This window comes from Coenobita brevimanus, chromosome 38 (genome assembly GCF_032717465.1).
Source record: "Coenobita brevimanus isolate Jiangsu-jjx chromosome 38, ASM3271746v2, whole genome shotgun sequence".
NCBI lineage: Eukaryota > Metazoa > Arthropoda > Malacostraca > Decapoda > Coenobitidae > Coenobita > Coenobita brevimanus.
In genome coordinates, this window is record NC_136991.1 from 28,587,357 (window position 1) to 28,615,276 (window position 27,920).

Sequence of the window (27,920 nt, forward strand, 5' to 3'; positions counted from 1 at the left end):
CGGTATAAAGAGCTCTGACAATGAACAGGTAAATTGTCCCTTTTGGTACACGCTTTCCCGATCACAATAAGATCGTCTGGCAGTAAGCAGAATGAAATACATTTCATAATCGCATTAAATTACATATAAGAATGTTTCCAACCTTTCCAGTACCAGAGATCAATACTCAGCTGAATCAGAATCACCTGGAGAAAAGAAGTATAAAACTACACTAATGTTTTGCAGTTTATTTCACGTAGATCTGCATCATAAGAAAGACAACTCTACAGCTCTACATCCCACCCCTAGCACTTCTTCGAGACTAGCATCATATTTTAGTGTTAATCTCTTGCTATGAGTCAGCATTCCAGAGGCACTGACGAGAATTTAAAGCCAAGTTAGGGTAAAAGTAGTACAGTAAGATGAGATCGGACTAAAATGATTAAATGAGACAGTTCTAACTTTTTGAACAAGAGGTCTTTCATAACCTGAATGAAATCGTGTAGATTAAAAAAAAAAAGAAAAGGATACAAAACTGCATAACTGTACTGGAATGGCTACTGAGACTGCCTTTAACATTTATATTACGGTACCACAGGCCTTTAGTAAACAAATATAATAGTCTATTGGCACAAGGAATGAGCTATTGAAAAATAATCATATTGTAAGGAATGTCCAAGTAATTCCTGGTATAATCCAAAGTCAAGGCAATTTCTCTTGGCTTTAGACTCCGTCACTACGATTATCCCCTCTCTCTCTCTCTCTCTCTCTCTCTCGCTATTTTATTCTTCCTTCTACCAGGCAATATCTCAAGGAGAGAAATCTCAAGGTGAAAGGGTTGGAAATATACTCTGTTTACCAAATCACATCGATAAAGTAATTTATTTCTTTTTTAATTCTAACTAAAGCCGGATGTTATTATTCAGCTCTGGGGAGACAATGGGTTCAATGGACTGACTTCACAAGGGCAGGTATAAAGGTCGTATCCAGGGGTGGGATTCTCAAACATATTTGCCGTCAACTCCCTGCCGTAACTTAGATCCGTTTCTGCTGAATAAACTAGACATAGGTAGATTTTGCTCTCTGCTCTCCTCGATCTTCCTGCAGAAAATTTCCAACCTACAGTATGATAATTTTCCTCTCGTAACAATGTTTTTTTATTTTTTTGTAAGAACAGGACAGGAGACATGCAAAAACCAGGCATTCTCCTTTCCTACGATGGCAAATCATGGTTACGACAGGGAATCGATCGTAAATAATGTTCGAGAATCCCAAACCATTACTTACGATCAGGGAAGAATAGTCGCTTACGATTAACGAGACGGAGAATGGAGATCAAATGCTTGCCACGTATGGGAGCACAATTATTATTCTAGAAAGGGGGGTTTAAAGCACAGGCCTAAGTCGTGTATAAGATTCTATGCAAACTTTTTTTAATCGCGGTATTTTCACTCATACAGCTACCAAGCGCTTCAATGCACACTAGATCCAATAACGTGATAAATGAGACAAAGCAAAGAGATTCACAGAAATATTTAGATGCGGTGAACTTGTTCAGCATAGAAACTGTCTACGACCTATTGTGAATGCAGACCCTGACTGTCGCCTCAACTGGCATCTTAGACCACTACACCACCAGTTGTTCATGTATTAGCCCAGTGAACCTGGGGCAGACTTTTTTTTTTTTTTGAATAACATTCTTGCCATCTCCCGACGATTTTACTCAGCTGAGGATACACGTTGAATAAAATCGTCTAATAGCGACAAGATTATACTACAAATGACGCCACCCGAATTGTCTCGTATGGTCATTTGCTTAAACCTGAAATCGCAAAGTGGGATGCAGGCCGCCAATTTTTTTATGGTTTTTGACGTACGTGACGATGATGGAACGTATCTGGTCTTCATATATGGCTGCTAACTGGATTCTGTAATATGAGATGCAGGCTGATCATATCTAATAACCACACGCGCTAAATAAATAACCTTCAGAAATTATGGGTTCGCATTCCACGTTCCGATTTAAGACTTCAGACATACGACCTTTAGCTTCAACACTAGAAAGGGCACCCGGCGCTGCCTGGGTAACACCCGATGATCGTGCATTACCCTGAACCCTGGATGGCCACTCCTTGTGGGAGAAGACCCTGGATGGCCACTCCTTGTGGGAGAAGACCCTCGGATTCCCATTTTATCCTTGGGCCATTTCCCCAGGATTTTATTCTCCATGGGCCTTTTCCTACCATGGACCTATTTTCCCACTACCCTCCCACCCACAAATCCTGCCCACCCATCCCACCAATCCACTTACCCATCCAACCCACTGTAGCTATTAACATGGTTATAGAGGTAAAACAAAACAAAAATCTACAGTAACTAGCTACCATCTTTCCATCATGTTGACCAGAGTATTTCTGATTAACTATAATCTAGGCCATCATTGGAGGCACTTTAGCTTATGTAATGTGCAAGTTTAAAACGTTTAAATTCGTCGTAAGAAGTTACACCTGCCAGACCTGTTAAAAGAGGTCTACATGCATCCCCTTTGATTTCCAAAGAGGACAGACAGACAGGCAGACAAACTCACTCACTCTCTCTCTCTCTCTCTCTCTCTCTGCAGAGACATGAAACTCCACGGAAATGCCCCGCTGCATTTATCACGTAATATAAGATATGGACCTGTGTTAACATTTTTTGTACTCGGAGGCCGATTGCACCTCCCCCCCCCCCTTTTTTTACGCATTCTTCAAGTTAGCGCACTTTAGGTACGTTGATTAAAAAACTGTTGCGCTTTAACGCACCGTTTCGGCTACTCTGAGGGTACAAACAGGCAAACAGATAAGTACGAGTAGAATGGGAATTTTTGCAGTACATAGTTGGATCGCTAACCAATAAGACTGAAGATCAACACTTATCGACTGTGCGAGGCAGCTATCCGGGAACAAAATCTTTTATAAAGCTACATTAAATTACGAAGAGAAAAAAGTAATACGGAGTGGCCTATATTTATAATCCTCTGCTTCCAATCCGTTGTGTGTGTTGTGCGGTGGCCGAGTCGGTGCCACCTGCATCATTTATTCATTTCCTACTCTCACTGCCACTTTCACTCCGACAAGCAATTTCTCGTGTTCTTGGGGTAAGGCTCAGTCGGTGGTAATTGTATCCACCTGCATCACTTATTTATTTCCTACTCTCCCTGCCACACCCACACCCACACCAGCCGACTGAGCCGACCCCGCAGCACATTCGATACTGTTACATGCGTTTCCAGTGAAGTGCTATTCACGGGTCACCCTGTATATACCTAATAGCTAACCCCTTCAGTACGATGACCACTCATTTTATTCCTGCTATCTCTGGATGATTTTATACAACTCAGCATTGACTTTTCGTACAAGGAGGGGTTAGATGTCGTCTTAATGCATCATCCTGACTAAATGTTCAACTAATCTGGATAAAATCGTCTTGACGCAGCAGGAATATACTGAATGCGTCATCGTACTGAAGGAATTATATTTAAACAACCTTCTTCACTATGAACGGCTCTTCCTAAACTAAGTAAAGTCACCTGTTGATTACAAATATACAAGGTGATCCCATAACTAATGTTCCACTTTCACTCCACTGAGAGATTTCTCGTGTGTCATGGGAACGGCTTAGTCAGCGTTACCCTGCACCATTTATTCATGTCCTACAATTGCCACAACCAGGTCCAGGCTAGCCAACAGGGCCGTCCCTAAAACACATGAGATACCGTCGTGTGAGTTTCTAGTGTAGCTCTCTTTGCGGGACAAATGCACATCATCGTTATCTCCTCCCACTTTACTTTCTTCAATTTCTCTCCCTCCTATCACTACTAATCTGACAACAGCTCTTTTAAACGCTGCTCGCATTCATTCTCACAATTACGAGCACGAAACAATCGTCTTGGTACTCAAGTTTAGCCTTTCTCTGTCCAGCTCTAATAGAAGAGCTTACCCGTACCCTGAGGCTTCCATACATAGTACAGAACCAGTTAACTCGGGAACTGTTTTGCCCTATCTACTTTTGCCTCGGCCTATGACCTTCATTCTATTAAACGCAATGTACCCAGGCATCTCGAAATCAAAACATCTTGATTATAGTTTTTTTTTTTTTTTTTTTTTTCTGAAGGGCTAACTTTTCCATGTTCTAAGCATTTGTGTCTTTCTGGTTTTCGTTTTAAAAAATCAAAATGATGATTGCAGAGCACCGATCCTTCTTTGGGTGAATAAATTAATCCAAAGTTAGCCAGAATAAAGAATATATACTGCATACAGATGTGTGTGTGTGTGTCTGTATATATATATATATATATATATATATTGTTACATAGCCTATGATTTCATCATCCTTTGTGTAATTTTAACGCACAGTTGCTGCATGTTTGATCACGAGCGTGTTCTGCCTCAGTCCCCCCCTTCTACCGTTATAGTAGAGTAAGTCGTTCTCTCTCTTATTCAGAGCGGGATTTTCAGCTTTTTGTCCCCATGGCTTCATTTGCGCGTCCTTCTTACAAGTTGTATCAAGCTCTCCTGGCCCCTATATAATGAGCTCAGTCTCTGCATCATTGCCACTTAGATCTGCTCCTCATTTTGTTCATATCTCTGTCCTCCCCTGTACAGATATTATTATTGTGAGTGCTCAAGAAATCTCCAAACATCTAGCAGCTGTGTGTAATTTGAGTATAACTGTTGTATTTTTTCTTGTACTGTGTAGCATAAGGTTAATTCTTAGGCCTAGTGAGGTTTTTGATTGATGTTGGGTTTTATGTCAGTCATTTTTGATAATAGTTTGTATCTGTAATAATTTATCTGGCATTCACTGAGTATTATCTGGTATCTCATTTTATCAGGGCTAACTTAGATAAATTTACTCTTGCTAATTTCGTGTTAATAGAGGCTATTGCAGTTAACCATATATTTAACCTGTTTATTTGCCATTACATTATCCTTATGAGTCCTGAATGTTTTGTTGTTAGTTTGAGCATTAAACTTTAACTTGTAATTTTACCTAACTCTTTTGTTTTGAACCTGGAACTTTACGGGACAGTAGTGATTTTTAGTATTCTCACTTAAAGTGTACATTATCTTTCTCTGTTCCGTAACATAAATTTGGCGACCTCTTATCAGGATATTCAGGATATTATCATAAGGATATTGCTCGATATTTTGTGACTGTTACTTATTCATGATGTCTACTATTACTACACTTGATGAAGCCAAAGATTTTTTGTCAAATGTGCAAACAGTGTTGGATGTAGAAAACAGAACAAAGAATGAACTTAAGCTTGTTGCTCAACAATTGGGAATTGCTGTTCGCTCTCATCATTCTAAAGATCAAATTGTTGACATGATTAATGAAAACTTGTTTAATGTAACTCCTCGAAATGAGCAAACGCAGATTGAATTAGCTAAGTTACAGCTAGCCCTGCAGGAGTCTCGTGCTAAGGAGGCTGAATTTCAGGCCCGTTCTAAAGAGGCTGAGGCACAAGTTGAAATTGCTAGGATTCAGGCAGACCATGAGTATCGCATGAAACAAGGTGGAACTGGATCATCTAGCTCTGATGATTTTGATGTGGCTAAAAATGTTAAACTTGTCCCTCCTTTTAATGAATCTGATTTAACGAAGTATTTTCAGTTGTTTGAGAGGGTAGCTACAGGTTTTAATTGGCCCAAACAGAATTGGCCAGTACTCCTTCAAACTGTTCTCACCGGTAAAGCTCAAGTAACTTATGCATCTTTGCCTCAGGATCAATCTGATAATTATGATGTAGTTAAGAGCTTGATTCTTAAGGCCTATGAGCTTGTTCCTGAAGCTTATAGAGTAAAATTTAGGACAACGTACAAGCAAGATAAGCAATCCCATGTTGAGTATGCAAAAATCAAAGAAGATCTGTTAGAGCAGTGGTTAAATTCTAAGAATGTGGATTCTGATTTTGACAAATTTAAGCAGATGATTTTGCTGGAGGACTTCAAAAGGTGTATTAGTAAAGATGTAAGCCTATATCTTGATGAGAAAAGAATAGATAATTTGTCTGATGCTGCAGTTTTAGCTGATGAATATGTTCTCACTCACAAGAGATATTCTGGAGGAAAAAGGAAAGCTGAGAGTAAGTGCGTTGCCTCTACTCAGAGTACAGGTAACAAGAAAGAGAATAAGGATGATGTTTCTCAGGAAGTAAATACCAGCTTCACCTCTAGATTTCAGAAAAGTAAATGTACTTATTGTAGTAAGCTTGGTCATACTACGGAGAGATGTTTCAGGAGACAGCGTGATGTGAACAAAAAGGAGTCTTTAAATATTCAGTCAATTGGTCTAGTGTCCATTCTTGAGAGTTCCCAGAATTCTTTAACTGAGTTAACTGAACCTGCTTTGAGGGGTAACTTAAATTCTCATGATGGAGCTCCTCTTTTGAGTAGTAACGTGGGTGACACTCTCAAGAGTCCATGTGCTAATTTCCTGTCTGATGGTTTTGTCAGTCCTCTGGACAGTAATGACAGGAAATCAGTTAAAATATATCGTGATACAGGTGCTTGCCAATCCCTTATGCTGACCAGTGTTCTAGGCTCTAATGTTAATTCCTCTGATGAAACTGTAATCTTACAAGGTGTAGGGAATAATTACTTTTCTGTCCCTCTGTGTAGAGTGAATTTAGAGTCTGGTTTTGTTAATGGTTCCGTTATGGTTGGGTTGGTTGACACTCCCAATGTCAGGTGTAACTTTCTTACTTGGAAATGATATTGGTGGAAGTCAAGTGTGTCCAGCTCCTCAGTTGTCTAGTGAGCCAGTGGCTGCGACCCAGGATTGTGATGTCCCTGATGTGTTCCCTGCATGTGCTGTCACTAGGGCTAAGTCTAAAGTTACTGGTGATTTAGAGGATAATGATGATGATGATGTTATCCTAGCTGACACTTTCCTTGCTAATTTGGACCACTCACCAGATGAGGCAGTACCCCGTAGTGTTGATAATTTGTCTCGTCAAGAGTTGGTTGAGTTGCAGGTTGCTGACCCTGAGTTGAAAGGTCTAGCTAACTCTGCTTACAGTGAAGAAGAGTCAGCCGGTGCTTCTACTTGTTATTATGTAAAGTCAGGAGTACTTATGAGGAAGTGGAGACCCCCAACAGCATCAGCCGACTGTGAATGGGAGGTTGTACATCAAGTTGTCATCCCTCGTGTTTGTAGGCAGGATATCATTAGAGTGGCTCATGATTCCAGTTTGGCAGGACACCTTGGAGTGAGGAAGACTGTGGCACGCATTTTGAAACACTTCTACTGGCCAGGTATCTTCAGGGATGTTTCCTGGTATTGTAAGTCTTGTCACACCTGTCAAGTTGTGGGGAAGTGTAATCAGACCGAAAAGGTTGCACCTCTAGTTCCCATTCCTCCTTTTGAGGCGTCTTTCACCCGTGTGTTGGTGGATATTGTGGGCCCTCTCCCTAAGACTTCTTCAGGATTTTCTTATGTGTTGACCCTGATTGATACGGCTACTCGTTATCCTGAGGCCATTCCACTTAGAAACATCTCAGCAAAGAACGTGGTTAAGGAAATGCTAGGGTTCTTCACAAAGTTTGGTCTGCCCAAGGAGGTACAGTCAGACCGGGGAAGTAATTTCATGTCAAACGTTTTCAAGCAGTCTCTGAAAGAGTTGGGCATCACCCAGATCACGTCTTCAGCTTACCATCCCCAGACCCAAGGAGCGTTGGAGAGATATCATCAAACACTCAAATCGATGCTCAAGAAATACTGTTTGGAACATCAGAAAGACTGGGATAAAGGTCTTCCATTCGTTGTGTTTGCTGCAAGAGAATCTCCAAATGAATCACTGGGCTTCTCACCTTTTGAACTACTGTTTGGCCATGAAGTAAGAGGACCCCTTAAGTTACTCAAGGAATGCTGGCTGTCGGAGGAAGATGACGTCAACCTGCTGGAGTATGTGATGAAGTTCAAAGAACGGCTGTCCACTGCTTTACAGCTGGCGAGAGAGAATTTAGGAGCTGCTCAGGAGAAGATGAAGACTTGGTATGATAAGAAGTCCAGGTTACGCCACTTTCAGCCAGGAGATCAGGTTTTGATTCTGCTACCAGTGCATGGGCAACCTCTTCAAGCCAAGTTTAGTGGCCCTTATTTCGTGGAGGAGAAACTCAGTGATGTCAACTATGTCATCGCCACACCAGATCGTAGAAAGAGCAAGCAACTATGTCACATCAACATGCTAAAGTTATATCACAGGCGGGACGAAAATAATCCAGTCTGCACTGTAGCTGTTCCACCCGAGTCTGCAAGTGAAGCTCTCCCATGCAGTATGAGCCTGAGTGATAGTTTGGGGAAGAATCCTGATATCATGAATGATCTCCAGACTAAGCTTTCTCATCTACCTCCCAAGGAAAGGCAGGAGTTTTCGGCATTACTGCAGGAGTACCCGCAAGTGTTCCGTGCCACTCCAGGAAGAACCACTGTGTTGATGCATGATGTCGATGTTGGAGACGCAAAGCCAATTAAATTGCCTCCTTACCGTGTGAACCCAGTGAAAGTTCCTCTCATCCAGAAGGAGCTTGGCTACCTGTTGGACCACAAGATGATTGAGCCCTGTCAGAGCGAGTGGAGTTCTCCTGTCACTCTGGTCCCTAAGCCAGGTGGGTCACAGCGGCTTTGCATTGACTACAGACGTGTTAATCAGATAACTAAAACAGACACTTACCCTCTCCCTCGTGTGGAAGATTGCATAGACAAGCTCGGAAAGGCTAGGTACATAAGTAAGTTTGATTTGTTAAAGGGATACTGGCAAGTACCTATGACTGAACGTGCTAGGGAGATCTCATGTTTTGTAACACTAGGAAAGACTTTTGCATGTTCAGTAATGCCATATGGTATGAAGAATGCACCAGCCACATTTCAGAAGCTCATGAATGTTGTAACAGAGGGTTTGGCAGGGTGTGTTGTTTATATTGATGATGTATTAATCTTCAGTGACAACTGGAAAGATCACCTATGCCATGTCAGTAAATTTCTTGAGCGTTTGGTTCATGCTAATCTTGTAGCTAATTTATCAAAGTGTGAGTTTGGTCAAGCTAAAGTTCAGTACCTTGGGTATGTAATTGGTGATGGACATGTTGCACCACCAGGAGCTAAGGTTCAGGTTATAAGTGATCTTCCCAGACCTAAAAGTAGGAAGGAGCTACAAAGATTTTTGGGAATGGTAGGTTATTACAGGAGATTTGTTCTTAACTTTTCTATTCTTGTATCACCACTTACAGACCTACTGAAAAAGGGAGTTAAATTTGTCTGGACCGATAACTGTGAATCCTCTTTCAACAAACTTAAAGCTATTCTATTAAGTTAGCCAGTGCTCGCTACTCCAAATTTTGCTAAGCCTTTTAAGATGGCTGTTGATGCAAGTGATACAGGAGCTGGGGCTGTTTTGCTGCAAGAGGATGATCAGGGTATTGAACATCCTGTATCTTATTACAGTAAGAAGTTCACTCCACCTCAAAAGAACTACTCAACTATTGAGAAAGAGCTTTTGGCCTTGATTTTGGGTTTACAGCATTTCTCATTTTATTTGTGTTCTGGTTTTGACCCCATAGTCATTTATACCGATCATAACCCACTGAAATTCCTTAGTAAGTTTAAAGATAAAAATCAGAGATTGACAAGATGGAGTCTACTTCTTCAGGAGTATTCATTAGACATACAACATGTCAAGGGGAAAGAAAATGTTATTGCAGATTGCTTATCTAGACTTTAGACAGATTGTTTTAGAGTAATAAGAAATTTCCTTTGTAAATTTCTTTTTCTTTGTGGGGAGGTGTTACATAGCCTATGATTTCATCATCCTTTGTGTAATTTTAACGCACAGTTGCTGCATGTTTGATCACGAGCGTGTTCTGCCTCAGTCCCCCCCTTCTACCGTTATAGTAGAGTAAGTCGTTCTCTCTGTTATTCAGAGCGGGATTTTCAGCTTTTTGTCCCCATGGCTTCATTTGCGCGTCCTTCTTACAAATTGTATCAAGCTCTCCTGGCCCCTATATAATGAGCTCAGTCTCTGCATCATTGCCACTTAGATCTGCTCCTCATTTTGTTCACATCTCTGTCCTCCCCTGTACAGATATTATTATTGTGAGTGCTCAAGAAATCTCCAAACATCTAGCAGCTGTGTGTAATTTGAGTATAACTGTTGTATTTTTTCTTGTACTGTGTAGCATAAGGTTAATTCTTAGGCCTAGTGAGGTTTTTGATTGATGTTGAGTTTTATGTCAGTCATTTTTAATAATAGTTTGTATCTGTAATAATTTATCTGGCATTCACTGAGTATTATCTGGTATCTCATTTTATCAGGGGTGACTTAGATAAATTTACTCTTGCTAATTTCGTGTTAATAGAGGCTATTGCAGTTAACCATATATTTAACCTGTTTATTTGCCATTACATTATCCTTATGAGTCCTGAATGTTTTGTTATTAGTTTGAGCATTAAACTTTAACTTGTAATTTTACCTAACTCTTTTGTTTTGAACCTGGAACTTTACGGGACAGTAGTGACTCTTAGTATTCTCACTTAAAGTGTACGTTATCTTTCTCTGTTCCGTAACAATATATATATATATATATATATATATATATATATATATATATATATATATATATATATATATATATATATATATATATATATATTAGTATCAGCACGAGGTATATATTCTTCATTCTCTCCCACCACTATCATCATCTCATTTACGAGTATTCGTGTTTGTATGTCTGGCCGGCAGCAATTTATCTTCCCGGTAATGACTAGGGAGGGTGTGGTAATTCTTACATACATTATAAATATATATATATATATATATATATATATATATATATATATATATATATATATATATATATACACACACAGACACATATATACAGTATATATATATATTTGCATAAATATATATCCCTGTTACAATCAGATATTTTATTTTATTTTATTAATTAATTAATTAATTTATTTATTGCTGAAGAGGGAACTCGGGTATTGAAAGGGTTAGAAATGATCTCCAACATTATTCTAATCGTGTTAAAATGTAGTGTAGAATTTCTGCCGTCGTCACACACACACACACACACACACACACACACACACACACACACACACACACAAATAATAATCAGAAAGTAAATACTGCATCAGTCTTTCAGCCCCGTCATCTCGTACGTCCAGATTTTTTAGTTCATTCTTGCCCTGTTCAGACGGTCTTATTCAGCTCATGTGACACATTTCCAAGTGAAGTTATATGTTATGTATAATTATGACTTAATGATATAGGTTGTATCAATAACATATTAAAGTAGAGCTACCTACTGTAAATGTGTAACTGAATAAATCGCTAAGGCAGAGGTGTCAAAAAATCTCCTATGCTACTTAGAATACAGCCATAAGGAAGATGGTGAGGCTATCCCTTCAGCGTAGTTATATCAGTTTATTACTGATACTGCTTACGTGTTAATGCAGCACAGAAAGACTCTCATAGTGACGGGTTTTAGAATCTCCATTAACGCCTTCAGTCAAGTTATCTGTTTCCTATCTGTGTCAGCTATTGGTAGACGATTATATCGATATTTGAGTGGAGATTATCTAGTAGTAAATGGGTGAAAATGTAGCCTATAAATGTCTACTGTCGTCGTGAAAAGCACAAAAGTGTGATTATTAACAAAGTAAGTATTATTGAAAAAAATGTCCATAAAGAACAAATGCTATAATCCTGCTTCAGTGATTTTTTTAAATAATCAATCAATCAATCAATCATTTCCTGTGGCACCCTCGGGGATGCATAGGGCCTCGATGAACTCACACCACCACATCCTATCTTGTGCTAACTCCTCAAGATCTCCCCAACACTCATCTCCAGCTTCCCGTCTCATTGTCCTCACCCACGTCTCTTTTGGCCTTCCTCTACCTCTCCTACCAAGTGCCACCCACCCTGGTGTACCTCGTACTATTCCCTGTCTCCTATACACATGTCCTAGCCACTTCCATCGTGAGAACCTAACATATTCATCGACCGGCTGCACTCCCGTTATTTTTCTAATTCTACTATTTGGTATCCTTTCCCACCACTTAACTCCTAATATTCTTCTAAGTGCTTTGTTTTCAAACACCAAGAATTTATTTTCCATAGTCACTGTGCTGTACCAAGACTCGTGTCCATAAACTCCTAACCATTACCTTATAAAGTTTGATTTTTGTATGCACAGAAAAATTGTTACTATTCCAAATATTTTTAAGCATTCCCATTGCCTGATTAGCCTTCTTTACCCTTTCCTCGAATTCAAAGTTCAAAGAACCATCTTTGGCTAAATAAGTACCTAAATATTTAAACCTATCAACTTGCTTTTTAAATAATAATAATAAGTATAATAATCCAGAAAATAAGGATGAGGAATTTGGAAGGAATTTGAGTGTAAAGTGTAGGGAATGTAAGAAAATGTTCTGGAAAGAGGTACAGAGACTTAGACAGGGTGGCAAAGAAGTTAGTCGGGGAGTGAAAGATAAGGATGGTAGATTAGTAGTGGAGAAGGGAGAAAAAGTGAGCAGATGGAGAGAACACTTTAAGGAATTGTTGAACATAGAGAATGAAAGTAATGCGAGTATAAGTGGCTGGGGAATGGCTGGGAGACGGAGGGATGTGAGAAGAGAGGAAGAAATCAGTAGAATGGAAGTTGTGGATGCAATGAAGTAAGTCAAAATGTGGAAAGCCCCAGGAACTGATGGAGTGTGTGGTGAAATGCTAAAGCATGGGGGAGAGATACTTGTAGAATGGATGTGGAAGATGTGCAGATTGGCCTGGGAGGAAGGTAGAGTCCTGGAGGATTGGAAGTCAGGTATAATTATTCCCCTGTACAAAGGGAAAGGGGAAAAAGAAGTGTGTGGTAACCATAGGGGCATTTGTCTTCTTAGTGTAACAGGAAAAGTATACGGTACGATACTTATTGGCAGAGTTTGGGAAGTAACAGAAGAATTAGTTGGAGAAGAACAGGGAGGTTTTAGAAAGGCAAGAGGTTGTGTAGATCACATATTCATTCTTAGATCTTTAGTGGGAAAATTTATAGAGAAGGGAAAGAAGTTGCATGCGGCCTTCATGAAGTTGGAGAAAGCATATGACAGGGTGGATATACAAGGATTGTGGAGAGTATCAAGAATATATGGAGTAGATGGGAAGTTGTTGAATGCTGTGATGAGTATGTATGAAGGTTCTAAGGCTGCAGTGCGTGTGGATAGTGAACCAGGTAAAGTTTTCTACTTGTAGGTTGGATTGAAACAAGGATGTCATATCTCCATGGTTGTTCAGTCTGTATATGGATGGGGTTATAAAAGTGATACAAAGTAGGGCAGCGGATGTTGAAGCGGCCCTAATGAGAGAGGGCAGTGTTTGGAAACTTCCTGTACTGTTGTTTGAAGATGATACTGTGTTGTTAAGTGAAGACGAAGCGGAGCTGCAAGGCTTGGTGGTAGAGTTTGGGAGAGTGTTTAAGAAACGGAATCTAAAGGTGAATGTAGGGAAGAGTAAAGTTATGGTCTTCGAAAGATATGAAGTCATGGAATGTACAGTGAGGTTGGATGAGGAGGGAATGGAAAAAGTGAGTGCATTTAAGTACTTGGGTAATGCGATGAATAAGGATGGAGGTTTAGAGGATGATGTGCTCGAAAGGGTACAGCAAGGAAGAAATGTTGCTGGTTCCTTGAAAGAAACAGAGAAGCGAGCATGGATGTGAAAATGTTACTACATGACAGTACTGTGATACCAACTCTAACGTATGGAAGTGAAGCTTGGACCTTGTTGGAGGGACAAAAGTCAAGAGTGAGAGCGGCAGAAATGAGTAATTTTAGAGGAGCCTGCGGAGTCACATGGAGAGACAGACTGACAAATGAGAATGTGAAGGAGCGTTGTGGTGTGGATGTGGATGTGACAGGAAGCGTTAGGAGAAGCACACTGAGGTGGTTTGGCATTGTGGAGAGGATGGAGAGTAAGAGACTGACGAGGAGAGTGTATGAGTGAGGTGGAGGGGGGGAAGGGAGAGGCCAAGGATGAGATGGAGGGATGGAATGGAGAGGTACATGAGAGAGAGGGGTGTGAGCTAAGAGTAGAGCAGTGAAACGGCGGGGGACAGGGCGACATGGAGGCGATTTGTTTATGGCCACCCCTTACGGTATTAAGGCATCTGGCAATAGATAGATCGATAGATTTAAAAATAGACATCCGTCAATATATATACATATATATATATATACATACATATATATATATATATATATATATATATATATATATATATATATATATATGCAACCTTACCGCACGTATTGTTATGAAACGCGGACAAAGCATTGTGATATACAGGGCACCCTGTAATTATAAGTGCAAATATTGTCGTTGGTAATTATTGCGACTCGGAAACGCACAAGTGTCACATACTGGATGGCATATTTTTTGAGCCAATATATTAATAATTTAACGCGTCTGCAAAACTCCATCGTTTTCACAGCCATTCATCTCAGGTGTGCGGTACTTTTTTGATAACAGTCCATTGGTGTCATAAAAGCAGAATTGTCATGCAGCAGAAAGCTATCCTACAACCAGGTTTTGAAAAGTCCTCAATTCCAGGATGTAAATATTGTTTCAACTGTTACCATCAGACCTGGCTAGCTTCACACGAGCGGTTTTTTCCCGCGCGGTTTTTCCGCGCGGTTTAGAAATCAATGAAGTTCAATGAGGCCCTTCACACGCTGCCCGCGCGGCTTAATTCCCGCGCGGCAATGATTTGCCAGCCGCGCGCACTGCCAACCCGCCCGGCGGCAGGCGGTTTGGAATACTCTAGAAGTCTATGGAGCCCTTCAGACGGGCGGTTTTTCCCCGAGCGGCAGTCGTGGTTCATCTGTGGCAGAGGTGGTGTGTGGCTCTTCTGCTGTCATTTTTCAATCAGGTATGCATTTTTACGTATTAATATGAATAGTTTTATTATTATTATTATTATTATTATTATATACACTGTAGTAACAGAGGTACACTATGAATATAATTATGTTTTACAGAACATCATGGCAGGTCATCTTGACACTGAACTTCTCATAGTGGAAGTGGAAGAGAGACCTGCATTATGGGATACTTCATCAGAATAATTGAAGAACTTTTCTTCATCAGCTTTCAGCTCAGAATATATCGTGTAGAATGCTCCTTGAAGGAGCCTAGAGTTGTTTATTGGGTGGGTCCACCATTTACGTTGTCTCTTCTTTTTTAACACCTTGTTCATTAAGTACACATAAATCACTCTCTTCTTTACGTCCTCCATGTCGAGCAAACACCGACAAACTGAGAGGTATTCTGTGCACTGCAGCATACGAACCGCGCGGGAAAAAACCGCTCATGTGAAGACATGCCTCTTGTACACCCACCCGCGCGGCCATACTACCGCGCGGGAAAAAAACGCTCGTGTGAAGCGAGCCTAAAAAGTCAGAAAATGGGGAAGAAAGTCTGGATGATGATGATAAAGATGATAGTGATGATGATGATGATAATAATGAAGATGGTGAAAATATTGCCTCAGGGCCGACATAAAGGAGCCCATGAAGTCATATTATTCGGAGGGTAAATATTGCCGTAATGTATCTCCCACGCTAAAGACATAATCCCGTGCGTCCGCGCTTGTAAAGCCCTGGCTGCAGTCATTAATCTTCCTCCTAATGCCTAACACTGTGGTAGTCTCTTACTTATGTTGATGGCTAATTTTAGTTATTTCTTGGTACCCTCGGACGATTTTACTCAGCTTGTGAAGAATTTATAATAATGTAGGAGAAACATCATAAGCCTCTCGGTATCTAATGTCCGGTGGTGTCTAGGTTATCACTATGAGGCGCATCCATAGCCTATTTGTCTGTGTATTACCAAAGCTTCCCACCGTGGTAAGCTTAAGGGGCAGGTGCCGAGCTCACCAAACGATTCCATGGTAACCATTCTATAAAAAAAATTGTTATGGTTCGGTTGCAAGCCAGCATCACTGCCAAAGACGACTGTGGAAACGGAAACGGAAAAATGAAAAGTTTGTTGGTTAGCGTCATAAGAGGAGTCGACTCCAGGTGCGGCCACAGAGGACCACACCACTGAGCTCTGTAATATGGAGGGGCTAGCTCATGGGTTGCGCTGTGTAGTTTGTTGGTCCGCCGCCACTCATGTAGTGGCAGCCATGTTGAAACATCCCACCTGACACCCTCGCCATTTGAAATCAGCCGATGAATCCGGAAAATATAGTACCATGATCCATTGTGCAGTTTATGGATGCAAAAATGGGCACAGGAATTCATCGAAGTGAGATGGCAGTACATTTCACACGGAAAAAATATAACTTGTTGCTAATGCTATGAAATAACTGATAAACACAATACACCTCGTGCAACATACAGGATAATTCGTGCAACATGCAGGATATTCACATCACACTAAAAAAAAATCCAAGGTGCAAAAAAATAGGTGTTCAAATGCTTCGTCAAGCAGCACTGGTATCAGCATCTAATGGCAATAGTTTTTTGAGCACTTTTATTAACAAGAGAGACAGAGAAGGCTTCCTCAATACATGTGAGTGTAGTTAAAATCTGTCATGAAACTGAGAAATGCTTTAAATTTTGCAAAAGAACGAAAAGAAATTCTTAAAACATCAACCAATGCCGCTAGCTATTTCCGCAGCTGTGTTGCACATCACACAATGAATTACTATACAAAGGATATTTGACTGTCTAAAGAAATTACTCTTATGTTTAACGCCTCCATTGAGGACAATCAAGTTCTCAAATGAATAAAACTGGTACGACAGTGCAACAGTATTACTAGGGTACAACACATTACTAAAGAAATCTATCATAGACGAAGTTCTTGGTACTAGAGTAAGAAAGCAGCTGGGTAGGTTGACTGTGTTTAAAAATAAGCTGAAAATAATTAAGGAAGTATGTTTATGTCCATTAAGATATGTGTAAGTAGTACTGTTAATAGCTGATAGATAATAACACTTTTTTATTGTGTATTATGCGTTTTATTTATGATGGCTAAATATACATTATTTTCATAAAAGTGCTCTTTACATCGACCTCAATTTTTTCTTTGTTATCATAGTTAAACAGATACTAGGTTATGGACATAATAAAGAAAAAAGAAAAAAGAGAATGTTCTGCAGTGCAGCAACCTATGACGTTTTTTTTTTTTTCATACTCATGACTAAATTTATCCCATATAATTCGTAGAGCTAGGCCCCCCCCCCAAAAAAAAAAAATACGTTTCTGTGTTACGATACATACGTAAACATATACATAACACTGAGACAGAGAAAGCAAGCTAGGAACAGCGTTCCAACTGCATTACTATGGTGGGGGCGATTAATGCGGGTATTTCAGTATGGCGATCGTGTCACACGCTCACTGGGCAGGGGCAGATAGCCCCTCTATATTACAGAGCTCAGTGGACCAAACCGGTAGTTGATTTCCGTTCTGTGTGCCATTTTTGCACTATTTCCTATCCAGGAAAGTCTAGGCTAGGTTACTGTAGGTTTGTTTTCTTAGTATAAGGATAGATTAGTTTGTTATTCATTTGGGGTAATCTTTTCGGTTATGTTAGATTAGGATAGGTTAAAGGTTAGAATATTGAAAATATAAACCCTCGTAATGGAAGAATGATCATCCAGGGAAAATCAAACTTAGTGCGCAGTGCAAAAATGTTACACAGAACGGAAACCTGCAAGCATTTGTCCGATACAGTATTTAATTATTTAAATACTAAATACCTACTTTGCGTTGCATGTTGGCTAACTTCGGACAACTTTATTGCTCAAGGGAAATACGAGCACTGAGAAAAACAAGAGAAATCATGATTAAAGTTTTTGCGGAGAGTAAAGAACTTCATAATATATTCCAGCTTACGACAGACGATTAAATACAGCTCACAGAAACTCTCTGCAGTCCAAAGGTACATATTCCTTGCACGTCTAAGCTTGGTGTAAAAACCCTACCGGTCCTGCAGATCATAGGGTAAATATTTCTCCAATGTCTTTCTCCTCCAGTAACTTATCATCCCGGTAATGAGTAAACTGATGGCGCGCTAATGACTTTGTTAACTTCATTACAACCGTAATCTTCCTCCCTGCTTGATTTTACCCTGTCTTACTAACGCTGCCATCCACATCCTTCCATCCACCATCTTTCTTTAGCCCTTCCTTCTCTCCACATTTCCTCTCCCCTCCACCCTCGCAAGCTCTGCCTTTTCCTTAATTTTTATGCAAGGAAGAAGGAAGCAAAGGCCAGAAGCCCGCAAGATTATTTTCTCCAATAAAGATACAAAAACAAGATAACAAAGGACCAAATTCTAGATCCCCTCATTTCGAGATGCCTGGACACACATTTAAAAATCTGGTGGTCATTGGTAGTAAGAAATATAGATAAAGGAAGACAATTCCAGAGTAGACCTGTTGCATACATGAAGAACTGGGAGTAACAGCTAACCCTTGCATTACAGAGACAGAAAAAAGGATGAGAGTTGGATGCTAGATGGGTGCCACGCGCCGACCGTAGTGGTGGAGGGATGCAAGCAAACAGCTCAGAGGAACAGTGGCCATTGAAGCAGCGATAGAAAAGAGATTAAGATGCAGCAGTGCGAGGAAGAGATAGGACTGATGGGGGCCAGTGAAGGGAGGAGAGTTAATGAGTTCTCCTTGTTGAGAAGAGCTGTAAGTGGGCAGCCTCCCCATACATGAGAGTTGTACTCTATACAGGGGTGAATAAAACCCCTGCATAAAGTCCACAACTGTGCATGGCTAAAGAAGGCATGGAGTCGACTTAGCAAACGTAATCCCTTGGAAGAGAATTTTACGAGGGGTACCGGTAATACGGTATCTTTCCAAGATAAAACCCGAAAGAATGAACCTCAGGTATGTTCAAAGATGACGGAGGATTGAGTCATGTATGTTAAAAATTAGAGAATACTCCCGTAGAAGATTTTTACATGTTAAAAAATGTAAGATTTGAGTTTTTGATGTATTACAACAATAAGAATACTTTTACCTCAAACAGAGATACGAGCCAAGTCAGACATCTCGATGCCATAGCCTCATCCCTTGTTTGTTGAAATAACTGTTGAAGGGGGTGCTGTGAGATGCGAATGGAAAGGTGATGGGTGGAGTCACCGCCGTACGAGTAGATAGGGTTAGATGTACAGCTTAGGTTACTGATGAATAAAATGAAGAGTTGGTGATAGGTCGGTGCCCTGAGGAACATCACTATTAATAACTCTAGAACAATGGCCATAAAAAGCAGCAGCTACAGAACGATCAGGAAGGAAGCTAAAGATGTAGGCATAGATAGAAAAAAAAAAAAACTGTGAGAGGGCAGTCTGAAAATTAAAGATCAAAGATTTATGCCTTTGAGATGTCAAGTGCAATGGCAAATGGCAAAGCTATCACCAAAGTCCCGAAAAAATGATGACTAGGAGTCTGAATGGAAGGTGAGAAGATCGATCCCTGACGGAATCCACAGTGGTGAACGTAAAGATGGTTATGGCAGGAAAGGTGCTTTAAATTTTTTTATAGATTATATTTAAAATCTTTAAAAATACAGGATGTTAAAGCAATTGAGCAATAGTTAGAGGGTTGGGAATGGTCACCCTTCTATGGGACAGGCTGAATGAGAGTCTGCATCCAACAAAAAGGAAAGTTACAAGTCGACAAATGCTGAAAAGTTTACCTGGGCAGTGTGTAAGCACAGAAGCACAGTTTTTAAGGACAACAGGAGGAACTCCATCAGGCCCATATGCCCTGTTGACATTGATGTCAGTGAGGGTAGAAAGCAGCCTACATCAATTGTAAAAATATTAATGTCAGTCATGAAGAAGTCAGAGGTGGAAAGTAATGAAGGAACAGCATCGAAACAGTCTAAAGTGGAATTGGAGGGGATGCTCTGGGCAAAGACTTCTACTTTTCAGCAAAAGAAACGGCTACAGCGCCATCAAAGCAGGAAAGAGGAGGGAAATATGATGAAGTAAAGTTGTTAGAGAGGTTTTTGGCGAGGTGCCAGAAAGAACAGGAAGAATCTCAGTTGGAGAGTTCAGAGCATTTAATATGAATCAAATTATTCTTAGGAGAGTAAAAAACAGACTTAGCATGGCTCCAGGCAGAGATATTAAAGATATGAGTTCAGAGTTAGATTGATTCTAGCAACTTTTGCAAGCCTTGTCCTTATAGTGGACAGCATCAGAACAAGCTTGATTCTTTCTTTCTTCATTAGTCACACAAAAACAGAAATGCAATATATGCTTCCATGCTAGAAAGAATAATCTCTGTATTGCACGAGGCACACTCGGCTGGTTCTCCGCCTTGATAGCAATAGTCATTCCAGGGAAAATCAAAGAAGTACTGCCTGAGGGCCTCCCAGTCAGCAGCTCCAAAGTGTCACATCCACTGCTTCTTGGGAAGGTCTATAGGCCTTACTAGAGCGACAGGACAGGTTAAGGTGGTAGAAGTTCTGATTGAAGGAGCCCAACGGAGCGAAAAGAACAGAGTATGCAGGAGAATTAGTTATCAGGATGAGGTCAAGTATGTTGAATTTCTCTCCAGGTCGGTCAGGGATACTTGTAAGGTGATGTACAAGCTGCTCTAAGTCATTATGGAGAGAAAAGATGTAGGCTTGTTCACCTGGTGGATCAGTGAAAGGAGAGGAGAGCTCAAGGTGGTGGTGAACACTGAAATCACCTCTAATGGAGATTGCTGGAATGCGTTCCATCTTAGATGTAAGATAGCCACAGATTTTTTTCATAGTCAGTAGAACTACAGTAGAGGAAAATTACACAGAACAGACATATTTCGTCAGAGTGTAGTGCCCGAAAGTGATAATGAGTTGTATCTAGTTCATTTTATATGACCAAAAGTTCGGTTTAGTGAGAAAGTGTGGCCGGGACGCGATATTTTTTTTCCTGCCCAGTTCCGTCACTTTGCACATATGGCAACGTTGCCCTGTGTTTAGTTTGGCAACGCCGCGCAGCAGTGAGCCATATCGGATGCCAGGTTTAGTATTCATCACAATTATTTACTTTTTTTTATGCTTGACTATAAATATAATACCTGACTATCTATATTTTACATGGATTGAAAGAATAATAGAGACATAGAGGTCATATAGTTTTCGCTGCCTTAGCTTAAATAAATATAAAAAGGGGCCATACCACTGTCTTTACTTCGTCACTCGTCTGCTGAGAGAGAGAGAGAGAGAGAGAGAGAGAGAGAGGAGATACTCTCTACACTTTGCTGAAATTAGTTATATGTTGATTTAATGAAAATGCGGTACGTCTTAGGGGTGGTACATGACTGCTCGTTGAGAACACTTATCAGTAACATATGTTGTAGGCCTATACTACTTTACCTGTCATTTCTTGTCATTGCTCCCAGACGTACGATTCAATCAGCTGTGTTTACAATCGGCAATGGCGCATCACTGGATCTGCTGGTCATGAATCAACTTCAAGGTAAGCTATGGTGTAACGGGGTTGTTAATAACAGTAACTTGGTTAGTTTTTAGAGTGAGCATCATGCGTAGGCCTGCCTATTATATATAACCAGAGAGTGGACGCTAACAGAAGAATAAAAGGGATACAGCAAGGCCATGAGAGTCGGGTCAGGTGAGTGCAACAATGGGTTCTGGGAGGCCACATATGGTATGGAGAAGTGGGAAAATATATAGAGGAGAGACTGTTTTCCCCTATATGGAAAAGGCATTGTAGCAAGAGCAAAAATGGTGTATCTCGACAAAGCATGGAGGAACTTTTGTGTGGTAAATTCTAAGTTTTGGACGTCTCTCTCTCTCCATATATATATATATATATATATATATATATATATATATATATATATATATATATATGTATATCATTATTTCAGACAGTTCTAAGTAACTTTCCTTTACCGTGTGGCATATTTACGGGAAATAATTTCAATTTTACTCATTAAAAGAACCAGCCCAACCTTACCTAACCTATCCTTGAGGAGTAAAATAAAAACTAGAGGGCACTCAGTAGAGCTCATATTCTCCGCCATGCCACATATTATCCAGAATCTGTATCCAGTTTCGGATCATCTCCAAAATTAAGTATGTTCGTCCTTGCCTTAGGGGCAAAATATCTATAAAATTTTGTGAAACCAAAACCACTGCATAGGATAAACTTGCAGGGGCGATTGCTTGCCTATGGTAGATGGGTCAGTTGCACAGACTGTCTGAGATTATTCACGAACAACAAAGTAGACCCTTAATATGACAACAATAATTGCTTATTTTCCAATCATTATTTTACATTCAGTCCCTCAGTGAAGATCAGCAAATGTGTTCCCAGCCCAATGCTATTACCAAATAGAATATATTAAGTGAGTTTATTTTTTTAATTCCTTGTTTCTCTTGATTTACTTATTTTGCACACAATGGTCTATAATGTCTCATGTCTGACCCAATGCCTGTCATCAGCACATGGGAAATAGCATATGGTGCCTGGTGCTGTGTAATATTTAATAAAGATTATACCGTAACAAATAAAGCTTTGCATTTCATCAAATACAAAAACCCTTCAAGCATACTTAACATGAAATAAAGGACATGAGAACATGAAAATAATCTGAAATGTAACCTGACATATGATTTTACTAATATACCTAAGAAAAACAAGAAAATAATCTGAAATCTAACCTGACAAATGATTTTACTAATATACCTAAGAAAAACAAGAAAATAATCTGAAATCTAACCTGACATATATACCTAAGAAAATGTCTAATGAAACATTGATATTCAGGCATCATTGATACCAATATTTCCCAGCTTGCAGCAGAAATTACCAAAGTTAACCCATAAGAATGATCATGAAAAGCGTTTTAGGTGATAAAATATTATGGGTCATTAACCTCTCTCTCTCTCTCTCTCTCTCTCTCTCTCTCTCTCCTGTAAACACAGCTGATTGAATCGTACGTCTGGGAGCAATGACAAGAAATGACAGGTAAAGTAGTATAGGCCTACAACATATGTTACTGATAAGTGTTCTCAACGAACAGTCATGTACCACCCCTAAGACGTACCGCATTTTCATTAAATCACCATATAACTATTTTCAGCAAAGTGTAGAGAGTATCTCCTCTCTCTCTCTCTCTCTCTCTCTCTCTCTCTCTCTCTCTCTCAGCAGACGAGTGACGAAGTAAAGACAGTGGTATGGCCCTTTTTTATATTTATTTAAGCTAAGGCAGCGAAAACTATATGACCTCTATGTCTCTATTATTCTTTCAATCCATGTAAAATATAGATAGTCAGGTATTATATTTATAGTCAAGCACTGCTGCGCGGCGTTGCCAAACTAAACACAGGGCAACGTTGCCATATGTGCAAAGTGACGGAACTGGGCAGGAAAAAAAATTTCGCGGCCGGGACATGGTTGTTACCATGCGGACGTGACCAGAACATAGATTAATTTACCTAGTTGCTAAGTCATTTTTTTTCCCTACTGTAATTTACTAGTATTAAGTCTCTTTATAATATAAAAACTCGAGTGAGATGGGAACATGTGCCTTTGGTCACTTGATCCAGCATAATGTACGCGTGCGCAAAGTGATGTAAAGCACGATGATTATTCTTATTTTTTCGATGTAAGAGTATAAAGAGAGAGGTGTTGTAGAGTTATTATTGAACTAGAGAATGTCATTTTTTGGGGGTAATCATTTGTAAGGGGAAAGACATCACACTGAGTCTATCACGAGTCTGTAATAATAAAGATCTTAAATTTCGTACTCCGTCATCCCCCCCTTCCCCTTTGCACCACGCAGTTTTGGCATGTCTCACTCGCTCACCGGCCGTGATGGGTGGCAGATGGTCGGGGCTGTCGTCATCCTCCCTCCACCCCAACAAGGAATTCTGTAAGTAATTTGATGTCTGATATGTTGAAGCGCGAATAGTGATATCCCACGAGTGATAATAGTGACGAAATAGAGAAACAGACTCAGGGTAGAATCGAAGTGTTGTCATTCCTCAGGAAGTGTAACGGTGACGCCATTAGCCTTTGGAGAAGCGAGTCCTGTGTTCCTGCTCACCTCCCCTACATTTTTGAGCTGAATAGTGAGGTATTTCCCTTTTTTTTGTGTACTGTACTGTATAGTATTATTATTTAGTAACTGGAATACGAGAATGCTAGCTAGTTCTTTCTGAGCCTCATATAAATGTGACTTTTTGTGAGCCAAGTATCAGATGCCCGGGGACTGTGAATTATTTATTATTGTGTTGAAAGGACTTTGCAATTCAGTACTTATTAGGGCTATGTTGTGAGCAAATGTTCACGTAGTTACTTTGTGAGGCACAATGATATTGATGCAGTGATGATTTTCATGGTTACTTTTTCTTCCATATTATCCCCACAATAAGTATTATTTTGAGCAGACCTATGTGTCTGTAGTGCTATGTGCTATTCTACAGTATTATTACTTGAGATGCCGAGTGTTGTAAATCATGTTTTATATTATGAGACTTTCCCGATCATGTGAAGGGATTACTTGCATTGGGGAGAACAGTTATTCATTATTCATATTAACTTCTAGCGGGTCCAAGTGTGGGGGTCGAAGTACCAGAATAGTGAATCAAAGTCCAAGTGTGGAGGTCTAAGTACCAGTGAGTGAGTCCAAGTCCAGGCGTAGAGGTCGAAGTCCCAGTGAGATCAAGGTCCCAGTGTGGAAGTTAAGGTCGGGAGTGGCAGAGGACTGGACCAGTGAAATTTGTGCTCAGAGGGACGATTATGAAGAAACACATTGGACCGGGACAGAGGAGCTAAGTTTTGTGGATTTGATATTAGGACCATATAGAGATATATTGTCCGAATAATGTGCCAACTGTCATGTTTAATCTGTAAAGCAAGTAGCTTGGGAAGATTTCTACTTTTTGGTCTTGTTAATACACATTCCCTCCCACTCGAACTATATTGTTTGTATAACCCTTGAGAACTGGTGGTATAGACCTTACCTAGTAGTTTATTAACGTGCAACTTAGAAGCATTCTGGGAAACTGCGAAGGTCGGGCTTGGGTTGCCTTAGTTGGAGACTGGCCCCGTCATTTAGGCATGCTACCATTCTTAACTTGACCACTTGAAATATAATAGATGCAACCGAAGAGGCCGCTAATGGGAGAGAGTCTCCATCAGAGTTCCTGACCGTTCCAGCACACAGTGGTCATCAAAAGTGACTTGTTTTCTGCCCCTTTTGACCATGTAAAAGTCTGGATCGCGGAGGTGACAGTACAAGAGGATAACAGGATAACCGATGCGAGAGAGTAGAGAACTCAGATGATTCAAGTTCAGGAACACAAGAGAAAGATATGTTGTTGTGTACTTATACACAAAAGCCACCTTCGGCTTTGAAGTGAGTACTGAGAAATTAGGAGGATACACAGAAGGGTTTGTCACAGACAGCCGAGTCTCAAAGAGGAGGAGAAGGTGAGGTTTAGAGGAAGAGAGGCCGTGTTCAACAGAGAGAAATTAGAAGAAAAGACACGAAAGTTGCAGAAATGAACAAGGAATGAGTCAGACCGTGGTTCCATGCGTTTCACTTGGCCCTCCTCCCTCTGGGAACTCCGAGGCTTGGTGCTGAGACGCCTTTTTTTTTTTTTTTTTTCTGCATTTAGGATAGGAAGTTTGGTGTGTAATGTGGATGTAGTTTGATCCTGAAAGTTACTAGCCTAAGTTCAGCAAAGGGGGGTGGTCAGAAGCTAGTCCCGAGGGCTGATGAAACGGGAGCTCCAGCTCTCCCTGTCATAAGCTTTCTATCCACCTTGGGAGTACCGCCCTTTCCGACTGGTGCTACAGTCAACTCCCCACAAAGCCCGTCACGTTTTTGCTATCGCTAATCCTAGATCCCTTCCTGCCAATTAACCCTGACATTCTTCATTTATACTAACCGTACATTCTTCTACCCACCTTCGTCCTTCCACGCCAGTCTCTGCCCATACCTTGTCACCTCTCCTGCCGTCTCCCATACTCCACAAACCCTACTTTTGCCCTTCTAACTCCGTGATTCCTTAAACTAGCGTTGCATTCTCCCTACCCATCATCTTTTCCTAAAAATTCTTCCCTGCACATCTCCTTTCATACCCTTCCCTTTTACCCTGCCAATCCCTCATACTATTAACATTATTTCCTCCCTACCTAATACCTAACTTCTGACGCAGTATCCCCTTCATACTCTTCTTGCCGCCCCCTCCCGTGCTGACCCATGCCTTCTCCACTTCCACAAACTCTGTCATCTTCCCGGCTATCTCCCTGGCTTACAAACTCTATCTCCTACCTTTCAAGTGATCTTGTCATTCTTCAAACTAGCAATGCATTTTCTCTACTTATCCTCCTACACCTACTTTCCCAGATTTGTCTTCTTCCAGTCCCCTCCCCTGCCTCTTCCCTTTGTTCTACAAACTCTGTGTCACACCACTGTTTCTCCCCATGCCTACAACCCCTCCTCCATCCCCTCCCAAAGTGATTGCAATTTTTTCATATCAGCCTTACATTTTCCCAACCCACCATCTTCCTTTGTCAACCCTTCCTTTTCCCCCTGCTCTTTCACTCACATGACCTTCTTCTTCACTGTACTACTCCCTCTTAATACTCGCCTTGCCTGCTTCCTAGCCACTGTTTTTTCCTTACTCCCCCTGCTGCCTCCTCCAGCAACTCCATTCGCTGTAAACCCTACCTTCTCTGCTACAAGTCCTACCACTACCCTCACATTCTCATACAAATCCTATCTCCACCCTTCTAGTTTCGTGCCACTTTTCATATCTCCTGAACTACACACCACAAACTCGCCCATATTGCCACATCCTCTTAGCCACCACCCAAGTCATGGAAGGTCAGTATAAATTTTATACACTATGTGATAGAAATCACCATTTTATCAACAGAAACAAATTTACTTTAGCCAACTAGAGGAGACTGTTAGTATGTCTGATTTTTTTTTTTCCCACGGGTTTAGTAGGCTGACAAACAAGAGGCTATACAGTGAGCAGGGCCAGTGGGGTGAAAGAGAACTACTACGGTGTAGTATAGGTGTATGGTGTGAGTTAATTACCTCCGCCAAGGAGGTTGTTTTACCCTGCGTTGGTTTGTCTATTTGTTTGTTTGTTTGTTTGCAGGATTATTTAAAAAGTTATGAACGAATTTTGATGAAATTTTGTGGAAGGGTGTGCCATGGGCCAGGGAAGAAATTATTAAATTTTGGGCCGGATCCACATCCGGATCCGAAGCATCCCGCACAATATTTCCAAAGTTTTCAATGAATTTCAATGAAATTTTGTGGAAAGGTGCGCCAATGACCAAAAAAAGAATTGGTTAAATTTGGGGGCGGATCCCGATCCGGATCCTCTATCCACGGATCCGGATCCGGGATTACTCAAAAAGTTATGAACGGATTTTTATGATTTTCTGTGGAAGGGTGGGCCATAGGTCAAGGAAGAAATGATTAAATTTGGAGGCGGATCTGGGTCCGGATCCGGAGTATCCCGCACAATATCTCCAAAAGTTCTCAATGAATTTAAATGAAATTTTTATAGAAAGGTGGGCCATGGACCAAGAAAGAATTGATTAAATTTTGGGGTGGATCCGGATCCTTGTTAACCCATTAGCACTCAAGTGTCCCCAATATAGGACGGAACTGGGAATTTTCTAAACTTAATAAAGAAGGGAACCTTAGAGTAAGGACCTATGAGCTTCGCGACTATGAACCGATAGGCGGAAGGAGGTACGCCTAGCACCCAGCAAAATCCTTCGCACAGGAACTCTGAGGGCTAATGTATTATTGGCAATGGCATTGGCGAAGGTATGCACAGTCTAGGCGTTTTCTAGTTGTATTTGTTTT

General features: G+C 40.6%; 1 protein-coding gene across 1 annotated transcript in view; it reads right to left on the reverse strand.

The window, feature by feature from the left end:
- The window catches only part of LOC145396559 (lachesin-like), a 189,043-nt gene extending 162,724 nt beyond the window's left edge, over positions 1-26,319 (reverse strand). Inside the window, exon 1 of the mRNA XM_080269933.1 lies at positions 26,229-26,319. Within this exon, the coding sequence (XP_080126059.1) occupies positions 26,229-26,319 (91 nt within the window). The remainder of the gene's footprint in view (positions 1-26,228) is intronic.
- Between the last annotated feature and the right edge of the window lie 1,601 nt (positions 26,320-27,920).